Source organism: Salvelinus fontinalis, chromosome 9 (genome assembly GCF_029448725.1).
Source record: "Salvelinus fontinalis isolate EN_2023a chromosome 9, ASM2944872v1, whole genome shotgun sequence".
In the NCBI taxonomy this organism is placed as follows: domain Eukaryota; kingdom Metazoa; phylum Chordata; class Actinopteri; order Salmoniformes; family Salmonidae; genus Salvelinus; species Salvelinus fontinalis.
Genome location: NC_074673.1, coordinates 20,953,760 through 20,970,183, shown reverse-complemented (window position 1 = coordinate 20,970,183; position 16,424 = coordinate 20,953,760). Strand labels below are relative to the sequence as shown.

At 46.4% G+C, this 16,424-nt stretch overlaps 1 protein-coding gene across 2 annotated transcripts in view; it reads left to right on the top strand.

Annotated features, from left to right (window-relative positions):
* The window catches only part of LOC129862252 (otogelin-like protein), a 57,790-nt gene that overhangs the window by 34,669 nt on the left and 6,697 nt on the right, over positions 1 to 16,424 (top strand). For both annotated transcript variants that reach the window (XM_055933730.1, XM_055933729.1), the window contains exons 29-41: positions 5,246 to 5,402; positions 5,763 to 5,789; positions 5,909 to 6,088; positions 6,239 to 6,517; positions 8,827 to 8,944; positions 9,066 to 9,145; positions 9,233 to 10,710; positions 10,840 to 11,017; positions 11,130 to 11,272; positions 11,420 to 11,443; positions 11,526 to 11,618; positions 11,806 to 11,995; positions 16,230 to 16,424. The exon at positions 16,230 to 16,424 is cut by the window's right edge and continues 165 nt beyond it. In XM_055933730.1, coding sequence (XP_055789705.1) covers positions 5,246 to 5,402; positions 5,763 to 5,789; positions 5,909 to 6,088; positions 6,239 to 6,517; positions 8,827 to 8,944; positions 9,066 to 9,145; positions 9,233 to 10,710; positions 10,840 to 11,017; positions 11,130 to 11,272; positions 11,420 to 11,443; positions 11,526 to 11,618; positions 11,806 to 11,995; positions 16,230 to 16,424 — 3,142 coding nt within the window. The remainder of the gene's footprint in view (positions 1 to 5,245; positions 5,403 to 5,762; positions 5,790 to 5,908; positions 6,089 to 6,238; positions 6,518 to 8,826; positions 8,945 to 9,065; positions 9,146 to 9,232; positions 10,711 to 10,839; positions 11,018 to 11,129; positions 11,273 to 11,419; positions 11,444 to 11,525; positions 11,619 to 11,805; positions 11,996 to 16,229) is intronic.

Genomic DNA, 16,424 nt, shown 5'->3' with positions numbered 1-16,424 from the left:
ACCGAAAGTGAGCAGCTGTAATCTGAATAAAGGGAAAAGGCCATTCTTGAACATAGGACGAGACATTCCTAACAATTTACTAGAGAACTAGTTCGGATTTAAATATAACTTTTGCATGACTGATCCCTTTAGTGATCAGTGTCACTTTAGTGGTCTAATGCTTTAATGTTTAATCATTTTGCCCTTTTAATTTTGTCTGGCTTGCCATTCCAAATAAAATTGAATATTTTTTGTTCAAATAATTTAAAAAGCAGGCCACTAGGTGTAGGCAAAATAATAAGCAAATAGGTAAACGTAAGCAAGATCTTATCTATTTTTGCTAACTTTCTATAAAAATGTATTGGAATGAGATAATTTCTTTCTTTTGGGATTTGAATACTGAGTATGTCCACATCTCCGTCAGACCATTTAATTGGTAAACTACACGGTAATGTAAAATATGAATTTTTTAGTGATCCAATACATAATATTAGATACATAATACACTTATCATAATTAGATTTTAATCCAGAGAGGATAGCAAATGTATCTAGATCCTCTGAGGCCGTGGAGAGATTCTAATTGTGGTTTTAAAAGAAAACATGAATCATCAGCGAACAATGACACCTTAGTTTTTAAGCCACGGATTTCTAATCCCTTAATATTATTGTTTGATCTAATTTTAATACCTAACATTTCAATGGCAATAATAAATAGATATGCCGATAGTGGACAACCTTGTTTTACTCCTCTAGATAGTTTAACACTTTCTGAGATGTAGCCATTATTTACTATTTTGCACCTAGGTTTACTATACAAAAATTTAACCCATTTTATAAGAGATTCCCCAAAATTGAAATATTCTAGGCATTTATATATAAACTCCAGTCGTACTTTATCAAAAGCCTTTTCAAAATCAGCTATCAAAACCAGGCCTGGTGTAACGGCAGTCGTAATCGTCTTCCTCGGACGAGGAGAGGCAAGAAGGATCGGACCAATACGCAGAGTGGCTAGTTTCCATAGTGATTTAATAATTAACAAAAACAATATGCGATACAAAATAACTACCGTGACAGTCCTGTGTGGCGGAACAATAACACAAGAACAAACACCCACAAAACACACGTGAAACCCCGGCTGCCTAAGTATGATTCTCAATCAGGGACAACGATTGACAGCTGCCTCTGATTGAGAATCATACCAGGCCGAACACAAAACCCCAACATAGAAAATAACACATAGACAACCCACCCCAACTCACGCCCTGACCAACTAAATAAATACAAGAAAAAGGAAAAACAGGTCAGGAACGTGACACCTGGCGTCCCCGGTATTTCATAGTATTCTATTGTTTCCAGTCCTTGTCTTATATTATCTCCAATGTATTGTCCATGTAAAAAACCTGTCTGATTAGGATGAAAAATATCTGACAATACTTTTAAAATTCTATGCGGCAAGCATTTTGCTAGGATTTTTGTATCACAACACTGAAGTGTAAGAGGTCTCAATTTTTTTTAAATGGACTGGATCTGTATATATACCACTTGGGTCCTGTTTCAGTAATAATGATATCAGACCTTCTTGTTGCGTGTCTGATAATCTACCATTTATATAGGAGTGGTTAAAACATGCTAATAATCAGTATATCAACAAAAGTTTTGTATACTTCCACTGGTATGCCATCCAGCCCTGGAGTTTTCCCAGCCTTAAAGGCTTTAATTGCATCAAGAAGTTCCTCCTCTGTAATTTGGCCTTCACATGAGTCTTTCTGTACAGATGTTAATTTTACATTATTATTAGGAAAAAATACAAATCCATACAATTAGTTTCAGTTAGTGGAGATGGAGGAGACTGAAACGAAAACATATTCTTAAAGTACTTTACTTCCTCTTTCAAAATATCATTTGGTGAATCATGCATGACTCCATAATTTGTAACAAGTTTCAAAAAAAAATTTGATAGCATTTCTATATTGAAGATTGAAAAATAATTTGGTGCATTTTTCCTCTAACTTATTCTGTGCTTCTATGGTACAGTTTTTATTGCTATCTAACTGTACTGTTAGTCCTTCAATTTCCTTTGTTAATATGTCTTGAGATTTTGCTTCAATATATTCACATACTTTTCCTCCCTCATGGTGCCATCTATTTTGTGAAGTGCACCAGTCCCTCCTGCAGCAAAGCACCCTCACAACATGATGCTTCCACCCCCGTGCTTCACAGTTGTGATGGTGTTCTTCGGCTTGCAAGACTCCCCCTTTTTCCTCCAAACATAACGATGGTCATTATAGCCGAACAGTTCTATTTTTGTTTCATCAGAGCAGAGGACATTTCTCCAAAAAGTACGATCTTTGTCCCCATGTGCAGTTGCAAAATGTAGTCAGTCTTTTTTTATGGTGGTTTGGAGCAGGGGCTTCTTCTTTACTGAGTGGCCTTTCAGGTTATGTCGATATAGGACTCGTTTTACTGTGGTCCTTTGCTCCTTTCCTGTCCTTTGCTGTTTTTCTGGGATTGATTTGCACTTTTTGCACCCTAGTAAGTTCATCTCTAGGAGACAGACCGCATCTTCTTCCTGAGTTGTACCACGGCTGTGTGGTCCCCTGGTGTTTATACTTGCATACTATTGTTTGTACAGATGGACGTGGTACCTTCAGGCGTTTGGAAATTGCTCCCAAGAATGAACCAGACTTGTGGAGGTCTACAATTGTTTTCTGAGGTCTTGCTGATTTCTTTTGATTTTCCCATGATGTCAAGCAAAGAGGCACTGAGTTTGAAGGTAGGCCTTGAACTACATCCACAGGTACACCTCCGATTGACTCAAATGATGTCAATTAGCCTATCAGAAGCTTCTAAAGCCATGACATCATTTTCTGGAATTTTCCAAGCTGTTTAAAGGCACAGTCAACTTAGTGTATGTAAACTTCTGACCCACTGGAATTGTGATACAGTGAAATATAAGTGAAATAATCTGTCTGTAAACAATTGTTGGAAAATTACTTGTGTCATGCACAAAGTAGATGTCCTAACTGACTTGCCAAAACTATAGTTTGTTAACAAGAAATTTGTGGAGTGGTTGAAAAACAAGTTGTAATGACTCCAACCTAAGTGTATGTAAACTTCTGACTTCAACTGTATATGCCAATCATGTGATGATCCGACCGCATTCTGTCCCCTATCAACACTTTATAAACTTTTGGTGCCAGAGAGAATGTCATAAGAAAGTAGTCAAGACGACTAGCTGGATTAAGCCTCCGCCATGTATATCTCACTAGTTCAGGGTATTTAAGTCTCCATATGTCCACTAATTCCAATGTATCCATGACATTCATGATTTCCTTAAGTGCCTGAGGGTGATAGTTTGTAATGTGACTTACTTTCTGGTCCATAGAGGTATTTAAGACCGTATTAAAATCTCCCACCATAATAATTGAGTCTAGTGTTGCTTGTAGAGTTGATAAATTCTTATATATATTTTCAAAGAAGCTTGGATCATCAATTTTTGGACCGTATAGGTTAATAAGCCATATCTGTTTAATGTCCAATAACATATTTAAAATATTCCATCTACCTTGATATTCTGTTTGGACAATTTGCACATTTGGATCAAAATTATTGTTAATTAAAACCATCACCCCTTTTGAATTTCTTTGCCCATGGGAGAAATATATTTCGCCCCCCAGTCCTTTTTCCACAAAACTTCATCTAAAATTGTTGAATGAGTTTCCTGTAAACAATAGATATTATATTCCTTCTCTTTTAGGCAGGTAAATACTGATCGTCTTTTCTTATTATCTGCTAAGCCATTACAGTTGTAACTGGCTATACTTATTTCACCACTTACCATAATGAGACACAACTTTCAATTCTATTTATCAAAATATATGTTTGTAAACGCACCATTAAAAAGTAACATGATGATTGCGTGTCTATATAGCTGTACCATGATATTTGCAGTGCTACTAAGTAAACCTCCAATTGGTCCCTACTATTCCACCCACTAAAAGCCCTCCTCATCCCGAGTCTGGTTGTCATCCCAATGCCCGGCAGACCACCCTCTACCCCCTGTATCCCATAGCCCTGGACCGACTGGGATCCATCCTTGGAAAAGAGCACACAGTGCCACTTACAGAACAGAAGTAGACCAACCTCCAAATGCATTTCCATCGCCCTCACCTCCGTTTGGATTATATATAGCAATCAATATATATATATATATATATATATTTTTTTTTTAAATCCTGTTTCTTAATTTCCATAATTAGCTATTAAATATTGTACTAATGTAGGCAATTTATGCAAAGGATTTTACCTCTCACCAGTCTCGCCATTACCAAAATTACATTTTTGCAAGCAATTATTATTATTTCTTTACATCATAAACATATGAATCACTACAAAACTTATTGTCTGACCTCTTATACACTATTTAAGGCCCAGCCTTTGGAACTTTGGTTTTCCTAGATAGGGCTATTATATTGTGATCACTACATCCTATGGATTTGGATACTGCTTTAAAGCAAATATCTGCAGCGTTAGTAAAAATGTGATCAATACATGTTTATGATTTAATTCCTGTGCTGTTTGTAAATACCCTGGTAGGTTGACTGACAACCTGATCCAGGTTGCAAGCACTGGTTACAGTTTGAACTTTTTTCCTGAGTGGGCAGCTTAATGATGGCCAGTCAATATTTAAATCACCCAGAAAATATACTTCTCTGTTGATATCGCATACATTATCAAGAATTTCACACATAGTATCCAGATACTGACTGTTTATTATTGTGACAAAGAAAGCACAGACACACATACACACACCCCTCCATACACATTGTATTATAAAGCTCAGTTGTCTCTAATGTCTAATCTGATCCCTGTGTTCCAGAGTTCAACCCACATCTCATTGTTCTGATGTACCATCACTCAGACCCACTCTGAATTAATGATAACTATTCACCCCCTAGAACACACACACACACACACACACACACACACACACACACACACACACACACACACACACACACACACACACACGTCACTCATTCCTATCTACATTATTCACACACACACCCCTAACCCACATCTAACGCAGACCCCCTGTCTTCCCCCACTAAACCCTCACTAACCCCCCCCCCCCCCCCCAGGTAGACATGACCTGGTTCTGATGTACACCTGTAACCTGTGTGTGTGTGTGTGTGTGTGTGTGTGTGTGTGTGTGTGTGTGTGTGTGTGTGTGTGTGTGTGTGTGTGTGTGTGTGTGTGTGTAGGTGGATGTCTCATGGTTCTATATGAACTGCTTGACAGACACTTGTAACTGTAATCGGGGCGGAGACTGTGAGTGTCTGTGTACGTCCATCGCTGCCTATGCACACACCTGCTGTCAACACGGTGTTACTGTGGTATGGAGAAACCCCTCTGTCTGTCGTGAGTACACACACACACACACACAATGTGAGTCTTTTCCTCAGACCCAATTCCTCCTGCTTTCTCTGTCAGCATAGGTGCTGGATCACTCAATGCTCCTATATACACACATACACACACACACACCATTACCCAGAACTATAAAGTCCCGCCACTGCTCCATATCTCATCCACCATTCTTTCTATCTGTCATCAAATGACCCCCCCAGATATTCACACATACACTCTTACACAATACCATGATCTCTCTCCCAGCCTGATCTAAACATTAAGGGTTACTTGGCTACTTAAGTATCCTCACATACTGTGCCTATGTGGATTTGTATGTCTGGAAATGTTTGTTCCGTTCTTCTCTTCCAGCCTATGACTGTGAATACTACAACCAAGGTATGTTTGAACCTAACCAAAAATGTATCACAAAGGAACACTTTTCAGCTCACACAAAAATACAAACACACAGGTATACGCACTAAATATCCTAATATATTCACTCTGTCTCTCTGTAGAGTTAGGTGAAGGTCCATTCTCAGTGGTCAGTGCTGTGTTTAATGCTACAGTCTTCGGTGTGAACAGAACCAGTGGGTCAGTGTTTCCTCTAGTTAGGGAGTTCGTAGGTGGGCTGCCTCCCCCTGGACTACTCTTTAACTTCATGATCACAGCAGGACTACAGAAGGACCGCACATCACGTGAGTCTCTCACACACACACACACACACACACACACACACACACACACACACACACACACACACACACACACACACACACACACACACACACACACACACACACACATCTCTTGTGAGCTTCACCCATATGTTAAACTCTGTATTACAGGTATCCCGGTGATCTCTCTGGAGTCAGCGGAGCGTCCTAACTACTTCCTGGTTGTTTCGGACCGCGCTGGGCTGCGGTTGGAGCAGTGGACAAGAGGGGAGAAGTTTGGCCGCAGGGCTTCCTTCCTACAGCACCAGGGGCTGTTCCTGCCTGGCCACACCTCCTTAGAGCTGATTGGTCAGCCGGGAGTGTTCCTGACTCTGACACGCACGTCTGCACGCGCTCAGAGATACGACAACTCAGACAACTTCAAGACCAGCAGCTCCTTTACCCTGGAGGGTTAGACAGAAATACAAAGTCATAATACACACACATATGGCGCGATGTCAGTGTCAACAGAAATTGTATTTGAATTCCATAATTTGAATATGTTTTAGGGTATTGAATTTGAATGTAATATTTTTGAATTTATAATGCACAAATTGAATCATTGAATCCATAAGTTGAACTAGTATTTCATGATTTGAAACAGAATTGAATGAATATTGCGTTCAATTTTAAAATGTACATTTAATTAAATATTCAAATTGAATATTTCATTTTCTTATGGCAATTATTGTCTGTGTATCAAGTTTACAAACTATAATTTCATATATATATTTTTTTGAACTTTTACTCCTTTTTCGTGGTATCTAATTGGTAGTTACAGTCTTGTCTCATCGCTGCAACTCCCGTACGGACTCGGGAGGGGCAAAGGTCGAGAGCCTTGCGTCCTCCGAAACACAATCCAGCCAAGCCGAACTGCTTCTTGACACAATGCCCACTTAACCCGGAAGCCCACTTTGCCCACTTAACCCGAACACCAATGTGTCGGAGGAAACACCGTACACCTGGCGACCGTGTCTGCGTGCATTGCGCCCGTCCCACCACAGGAGTCGCTAGAGCGCGATGGGACAAGAACATCCCTGCCGGCCAAACCCTCCCCTAACCCGGACAACGCTGGGCCAATTGTGTGCCGCCCCATGGGTCTCCCGGTCCCAGCCGGCTGCCACAGAGCCTGGACTCGAACCAGGATCTCTAGTGGCACAGCTAGCACTGCGATACAGTGCCTTAGACCACTGCGCCACTCGGGAGTTCATTTCAAGTTTACTAAAGTTTCATACACTACATGACCAAAAGTATGTGGACAGCTGCTCGTCGAACATCGCATTCCAAAAATTATGGGCATTAATATGGAGTTGGTCCCCCTTTTGCTGCTATAACAGCCTTCACTCTTCTGGGAAGGCTTTCTACTAGATGTTAGAACATTGCTACGGGGCCTTGCTTCCATTCAGCCACATTGGTGAGGTCGGACACTGATGTTGGACGATTAGGCCTGGCTCCCAGTCGGTGTTCCAATTCATCCCAAAGATGTTCGATGTGGTTGAGGTCAGGGCTCTGTGCAGGCCAGTCAAGTTCTTCCACACTGATCTAGATAAACCATTTCTGTATGGACCTTGCTTTGTGCACAGGGGCATTGTTGTGCTGAAACAGGAAAGGGCCTCCCCCAAAATGTTGCTACAAAGTTGGAAGCACAGAATCGTCTAGAATATCATTGTAAGCTGTAGCATTAAGATGTCCCTTCACTGGAACTAAGGGGCCTAGCCCGAACCATGAAAAACAGCCCCAGACCATTATTCCTCTTCCACCAAATCCGCCAAACCCAGATTCGCCCGTCAGACTGCCAGATGATGAAGTGTGATTCATACGAGAATGTGTTTGTACTGCTCCTGAGTCCAATGGAGGTGAGCTTTACACCACTCCAGCTGACGCTTTGCATTGTGCATGGTGATCTTGTGTGCGGCTGCTCGGCCATGGAAACCCATTTCATGAAGCTTCCGGTGAGCAGTTCTTGTGCTGACGTTGCACTCAGAAGCAGTTTGGAACTCGGTAGTGAGTGTTGCACAGACTATTTTTATGCGCTACGCACTTCAGCACTCAGCGGTCCCGTTTTGTGAGCTTGGGTGGCCTACCACTTGTTGTTCATAGACGTTTCCACTTCACAATAACAGCACTTACAGTTGACTGGGGCAGCTCTAGCAGGGCAAAAAATGTGACTAACTAACTTGTTGGAAAGGTGGCATCCTATGACAGTGCTACGTTGAAAGTCACTGAGCTCTTCAGTAAGACCATTCTACTGCCAATGTTTGTAAATGGAGATTGCATGGCTATGTGCTAGATTTTATACATCTGTCAGCAACGGGTTTGGCTGAAACAGCTGAATCCACTAATTTTAAGAGGTGTCCACATACTTTTGTCTATATAGTGTATATTCAACTTCTTAGTGGCATTCAGAATCAGTTTTCAAATTCAGTTCTCTAAATTCAGTTTCAAAACCAGAGACAACATCCTGGTACTTTTCCAGCCAGGAAAGGTAGAAGAGAACAGATAGATTCAAACGCTCTCTATGGTAAACAGAAGATAGCGGTACGAACACACACACAGTTTATTTTTCTGGGTTTATTGTGTGTATGTTGACAGTATGTGTGTGTGTGTGTGTGTGTGTGTGTGTGTGTGTGTGTGTGTGTGTGTGTGTGTGTGTGTGTGTGTGTGTGTGTGTGTGTGTGTGTGTGTGTGTGTGTGTGTGTGTGTGTGTGTGTGTATTCCAGAGAGCAGTTTTGTGATCCCGTTCCGTATGATGTGTGAGTGGCGCTACCATGCATGTGCCAGTCCTTGTGTTCGTACATGCAGCGACCTCGAGGCCACACGCTGCCACTTCCTGCCCCCGTAAGACACACCTTGCAAACGCTTACAAATGCACACTTAGAAACGCGCTTACAACACCTTTTTACACTGTAAGAGAATGTTTAATACAGATTATGAACGTTTGTCTATGTGTGTCTGGCAGGGTGGAGGGCTGTTTCCCTCGCTGCCCCAAAAACATGGTTCTTGATGAGGTCACCAGGAGATGTGTCTACACAGAGGACTGTGAGTAGAGTGTGTGTCACACGAGGATCTGTTAAAGTACAGGTAAATCGGTGTTAAAGTAATTTATGTCTGTGTGTCTGTCCTCAGGTGTGTCCCTTCCTCCCACTCCTACACCCTATGCCTTCGTAAACCAAACAACCACCACCCCAACTACTACCATTACAGCCCCCACTACTACCACTACAGCCCTCACTACTACCACTACAGCCCCCACTACTACCACTACAGCCCCAACTACTACCACTACAGCTACTACTACTATCACTACAGCCCCCACTACTACCACTACAGCCACCACTACTACCACTACAGCTACTACTACTATCACTACAGCCCCCACTACTACCACTACAGTCCCCACTACTACCACTACAGCTACTACTACTATCACTACAGCTCCCACTACTACCACTACAGCCCCCACTACTACCACTACAGCCCCCACTACTACCACTACAGCCTCCACTACTACCACTACAGCCCCCACTACTACCACTACAGCCCCCACTACTACTACTACAGCCCCTACTACTACCATTACAGACCCCACTACTACCACTACAGCCCCCACTACTACCACTACAGCCCCCACTACTACCATTACAGGCCCTACTACTATCACTACAGCCCCCACTAATACCACTACAGCCCCCACTACTACCACTACAGCCCCCACTAATACCACTACAGCCCCCACTACTACCACTACAGCCCCCACTACTACCACTACAGCCCCCACTACTACCACTACAGCCCCCACTACTACCACTACAGGCCCTACTACTACCACTACAGCCCCCACTACTACCACTATTACTATTACTACTACCACTACAGACCCAGCTACGACTACTATTGTTACTACTAGTACCAGAACTACAACCAGTGCTGCCTCTACAACTGTTACTGCCACCAGAGCCCCCACTACTCCCAGTACAGCCCCATTGACTGAGCGTTTCACCCACACACCCACCCCTGCTCGCTCCCCCTCTCCTCCTCTCCCTTCCCTGCCCTCACCCACTGTGACCGAGCACACCACTTCACCTGCAGTCTTTCCCTCTGTCTCCCTCTCTTCCTCTGTCTCCCCCTCTTCCTCACCCACCACTACTAGTAGCACCACTGGGGTCACGACCTTGACCTTGACCCATTCAGAGGTCACTACAGTAGCCTCCCCTATTCCCCCCAGCCTGGCAGTGACCGACTCCACCACTCCACCTCCTCCCCCTTCTGCTACCCCTCCCCAGCCTTCCACCCAGTCTTCTATCTCTCCCCCAGCCACTACCTCCTTCCCCACCTCCTCTCTACCTCCTCCCCCTCTCTCCCCCTCCACCCACACCCCAACCACCACACAAACACATCGTCCTGTTGCTACGCCCACAGAGACCATCTCTGTATTTCCAGTTGTATATGACACCTCCTCTGTTACCATGTCGACATTACCCCCAGAGACGACGGAGTTCATAACCACGGAAACATCCACCAGCACAGACTTCTTTCCTACATCTGAGGCAGTCAGCATGCCAACAGTGCTGCCCCCCTTTCTCCTGCCCACCGCCCCGTGCACAGTAAGAGCCAATCAGTGAGAGCCAGTGCGTATGGAGAAGATAAGAGGGCCGAGCATGCAGCCTTGGAGAACTCCCTCTGCCAGTAGCTGAATTTCTTGATCTCTCTCTCTTCCTCTCTGTTCTCTCCAGCCCCCGTACTCCTACCGTGTAGATGAGTGTACAGAGCTGATCTGTTTTAATGGGGAGCTGCTCCTCCATAACTCCTCCCTCCACTGTCGGTACAACACCACTCCTCCTCGCTGCTCTCTGCTGGGCATGGCTGTCCTCACCAACACCGACCCCTGCTGCCCGCTCTGGCAGTGCCCCTGTAAGAACACACACTACTGTGCATACATAAACACACTTTACATACCGTGTTTGTGTGTATTTGCCTATCCGCGTTGTGTGTGTTTCCGTGTTTGTGTGTGTGTGTGTGTTAGGTCGCTGCTCGGTGATGTCAGACCTGCGTGTGATAACGTTTGACGGTAACAACGTGGCGCTGTATGATAATGGCTCCTACATCCTGGTCTACCTGCCCAGAGAGAACATCATAGGAACAGTGGATAAATGCCCTACCAGCCAGGTACACAGACTGTTAGAAGGTGTTATATGCTGCTGTAGTTGTTGTAGTGTTATAGTACTTTACGTTATTATAGATGTGTTATAAACTGTTATGGGACTGTTATAAGTTCCTGAATGATCTGTTGGCTTTGTCTTGATTCCTATTTAGAGCGTCAACTCCATCAGACGACCGGTAAGTTTCCCTTTAACAACTAATCATGATGTACTGTGATGATGATAGTGTTCATTCTGACCAGGGCCTCTCCCTCTCTCAGAGCCCTAGTGGTGGGACGTCAGGTTTGTGTTTTAAGAAGTTGAACATCACCACTCCGTCCTACAGGATTATCATCAACCGCCTAGACCGCAAGGTGACCATCACTGACTGCATCCGACTGATAACTGGTCACATACTGAACTTTTACCACACTGTACAACACTGCTCATGCTATCTCTCTCTGTGTGTGTGTGTGTGTGTGTGTGTGTGTGTGTGTGTGTGTGTGTGTGTGTGCGTGCGTGCGTGCGTGCGTGCGTGCGTGCGTGCGTGCGTGTGTCCAGGTGTCAGTGAACCACATCAAAGCACGGCTGCCATTCTCCCGCAAGGCCTTGTCAGTAGAGGACACAGGCAGTATGTACCTGATCACCACTCCTGGAGGAGTCAATATACAGTGGTACCACAGCACTGGCATCATGGTGCTGCAATACACCGCCCCCTCCAATACATCTGCTCCTACTAGAGGCCTCTGTGGTAAGACATCCATGAAATTAGCTAGATTTGGCATTTACTCTGACACGTTCATCCTTCACTGTCAGATCAGGTATATGAAGTCCACTAGCATGATTTAATGAATCTGGAGAAATGACAAACACAGACACAGGAGACAACCACCCACAACAATCAATGTGAAAACACCTACCTTAATATGGCTCTCAATCAGAGGAAATGAAAACCACCTGCCTCTAATTGAGAACCATATCAGGTCACCCTTTAACAAACATAGAAACACATAACATAGACTACCCACCCAAACTCACGCCTTGACCGTCAAACACATACAAAATAACAGAAAACCGGTCAGGAACGTGACATAACCCCCCCCTCAAAGTGCGCACTCCGAACGCACCACCAAAAGTCTAGGGGAGGGTCTGGGTGGGCGTCTGACCACGGTGGTGGCTCAGGCTCTGGGCGAGGTCCCCACCCCACCATAGTCAATCCCAGCTTACGTCTCCCCCTTAGAATGACCACCCTCATATTACACCCACTTAATTTAAATGGTAACCTTAAGATAAGGGGCAGCACCGGGACAAGGGGCAGCACCGGGATAAGGTAGCTCAGGACAGAGAGATAGCTCAGGACAGAGAGGTAGGTCAGGATAGAGAGGTAGCTCAGGATAGAGGGGCAACTCCGGACTGAAGGGCAGCTCCGGACAGAGAGACAGCTCTGGACTGAGGGGCAGTTCTGGATAAATGGCAGCTCTGGGCTGAGGGGCACCTCATGACTGGCTGACGGCTCTGGACGCTCATGGCTAGCTGACGGCTCTGGACGCTCATGGCTAGCTGACGGCTCTGGACGCTCATGGCTGGCTGACGGCTCTGGACGCTCATGGCTGGCTGACGGCTCTGGACGCTCATGGCTGGCTGACGGCTCTGGACGCTCATGGCTGGCTGACGGCTCTGGACGCTCATGGCTGGCTGACGGCTCTGGACGCTCATGGCTGGCTGACGGCTCTGGCAGATCCTGTCTGGTTGGCGGCTCTGGCAGATCCTGTCTGGTTGGTGGCTCTGGCAGATCCTGTCTGGTTGGCGGCTCTGGCAGATCCTGTCTGGTTGGCGGCTCTGGCAGATCCTGACTGACGAATGGCTCTAGCGGCTCCTGACTTTCTACCGGACCGTGCAGGCGTACTGGCTCCCTTGAGCCTGCCCAACCTTATCTGGTTGAATGCTCCCCGTTGCCCGACCAGTGCGGGGAGGTGGAATAACCCACACCGGGCTATGTAGGCGAACCGGGGACACCATGTGTAAGGCTGGTGTCATGTATGCCGGCCCGAGGAGACGCACTGGTGGCCAGATGCGTTGGGCCGGCTTCATGACATCCGGCTCAACGCTCAATCAAGCCCGGCCGATACGTGGAGCTGGAATGTACCGAACCAGGCTATGCACGCGTACAGGAGACACCATGCGCTCTACTGCGTAACACGGTGTCTGCCCGTACTCCCGCTCTCCACGGTTAGCCTGGGAAGTGGGCGCAGGTCTCCTACCTGCCCTTGGCCCACTACCTCTTAGCCACCCCCCAAGAAATTTTTGGGGTTTCTTCGCGGGCTTCTAGCCACGTCTCCTTGCTGCCTCCTCATACCACCGCTTCTGGGCTCTCGCTGCTTCCATCTCCTCACGAGCGCGGCGATATTCCCCAATATGAGCCCAATGTCCTTTTCCCTCCAATACTTCCTCCCAAGTCCACGAGTCCTGATTATTTGGCCGCTGCTCGAACTCACACTGCTTGGTCCTGGTTCGGTGGGTGGTTCTGTAACGGATTTCCTCCTCCTCTTCATCCGAAGAGGAGGAGCAAGGATTCGACCAAAATGCAGCGTTGGAATAGGACATCATGAATTTATTTAACAAGACAAAAAACGAACTAACTTGAATAACTAACAAAATAACAAAACGGAGTAGACAGACCTGGACATGCGAACTTGCAAAAACGAAGAACTCACGAACAGGAAAAATGACTACACAAAAGAACGAACTGACAAACAAACTGAAACAGTCCCGTATGGAGCGACAAACACAGACACAGGAGACAACCACCCACAACAATCAATGTGAAAAAACTACCTTAATATGGCTCTCAATCAGAGGAAATGAAAACCACCTGCCTCTAATTGAGAACCATATCAGGTCACCCTTTAACAAACATAGAAACACATAACATAGACTACCCACCCAAACTCACGCCCTGACCGTCAAACACATACAAAATAACAGAAAACCGGTCAGGAACGTGACATAGGGCCTATTTCTTGTCAATGCTCTAACAAATTTTGGGTTTTGACGTTGTCTCACTTTAGTTGAGCACTGTCACTAATACGCCGGGAGTCAGGAAGCAGGTGCAGAAGGTGAGTTTAATAATAAAGAATGCAGAGAAACAAAACTTGAGATCCGTACAGAACGTGAATGGAAACAATGCTGCCTGATGACTTAGGCTACAGATTGCTAAATCAAGGGAGAGAAATAAAGGTGATAATGAGGTCCAGGTGTGCGTAATGAGATAGCCAGGGCCGGTGGTTAGTAGAGAGTAGTAGACCTCTGCAGGGGTCAAGGTTGGGGCTGTGACCCCAGTGGTGCCACTGGTAGTGGTGGGTGAGGGAGAGGGGGAGACAGAAGAAGAGGGGGAGACTGAGGAAAATTCTGCAGGTGAAGTGTGCTCGGTCACAGGGGGGGGGGGGGCAGAGAAGGGAGAGGAGGAGAGGGGGAGTGAGGAGGGGTGGGGCTCCTTGGCCCCGAGGGCGAGGAGCGTGCTGGTTTGGACGGGGATGGAAATCCCGGATGATGTTGGGGTCCAGCATGTCGGCCGCCGGGACCCAACAGCGCTCCGCAGAGCCCTACCCCTCCAAGTCCACCAGGTACTGAAGCCAAGTCGAGGAAGGACCTGACGTCATAGGCTGGAGTCCCATCGATATCCAGGGGAGGGGGAGGGGTGTCGCGGGGGACGGCACCAGCCAGGGGACCAGGGACCACTAGCCTGGGGAGGTATACATGAAAAGAGGGTGAGATCCAGTAGTTGGTGGGTTGTAAGCGATAAGTTACCTCATTGACCCACTGGAAGACCTTGAAGGGCCACACAAACTAGGGGCTCACCTTCCGGCAGGGCAGGCGGTGCAGGAGGTTCCTGGTGGAGAGCCAGACGCGATCACCAGGATGGAACACAGGAGCCTCACTGCGGTGGCGATCCACCTGCTCCTTCTGGTGACGGACGGCAAGCTGGAGCCTCACGTTGGCAGAAATCCAAACCTCCTCTCCGAAGCCTCACTCCCCCTGCCGGTCCTGGAAGGGACTCCTAAGGAACCTCCCCAGCTCCTAATTGGTACTCTCCAGCTGCCCGCTGGACTGAGGCCAGTACCCGGATGTGAGGCTGGCCGTGGCCCCCAGTTTCTCCTTGAAGGCTTCAATACCCGTGACGTGAATTGGGGGTCACGGTCGGAGACGATGTCCTCCGGAAGGCCATAGTGCCCGGAAGATCTGCTGGAACAGTGCCTCATCAACCTGGAGAGTGGTAGGGAGACCAGAGAGAGAACTGCAGGATTTAGAGAATTTGTCCACAACAACCATAATAGTGGTGAAACCATCAGACGGAGCGAGATCAGTGTGTGTCTATTGTCAATAACAGCTGGTGTGCGATGTTTAATATTAAGGAAGTCTCAAGATATTGCTCGCCTGAGGTAGAGTACCTTATGATAAGCTGTACACTATCTACCAAGAGAGTTTTCATCAACATTTTTCGTAGCCGTCTTTTTACCACCACAAACCGATGCTGGCACTTAGACCACACTCAACAAACTGTATAAGGCCATAAGCAAACAAGAAAACGTTCGTCCAGAAGCGGTGTTCCTAGTGACCAGGGACTTTAATGCAGGCAAACTTAAACCCCTTTTAACTTAAAAATAAAAACATTGATTACGGAGAGCGTGATCACACAGTCATCCGGAACAGCTGGTGCTCTCATGCATGCTTCCGTGTTGCTTGCCTCGAAGCGAGCATAAAAGGCGATAAACAGGCGTGCGTAATGATGGGGAGTAGCAGGTGTGCGTAATGATGGGGAGTAGCAGGTGTGCATAATGATGGGGAGTAGCAGGTGTGCATAATGATGGGGAGTAGCAGGTGTGCGTAATGATGGGGAGTAGCAGGTGTGCATAATGATGGGGAGTAGCAGGTGTGCGTAATGATGAGGAGCAGGCGTGACAAGCACCTTCTGGTGTGTCTCCCAGGGTGTTGTGACGGGAACCCGGCGGATGACCTGAAGCTGCCTAACGGTACGGTGGTGAGGGAGGTGGCAGACCTTGGTCTGTTCCTGCAGGCCTGGAGGGTCCAAACCTCAGAGGACACGGAACACACACGACGCATCGGAGACAACTGTACCACTGGAGACTGCTCTACCTGTCTCTCCATGCTCAGACAGAGAC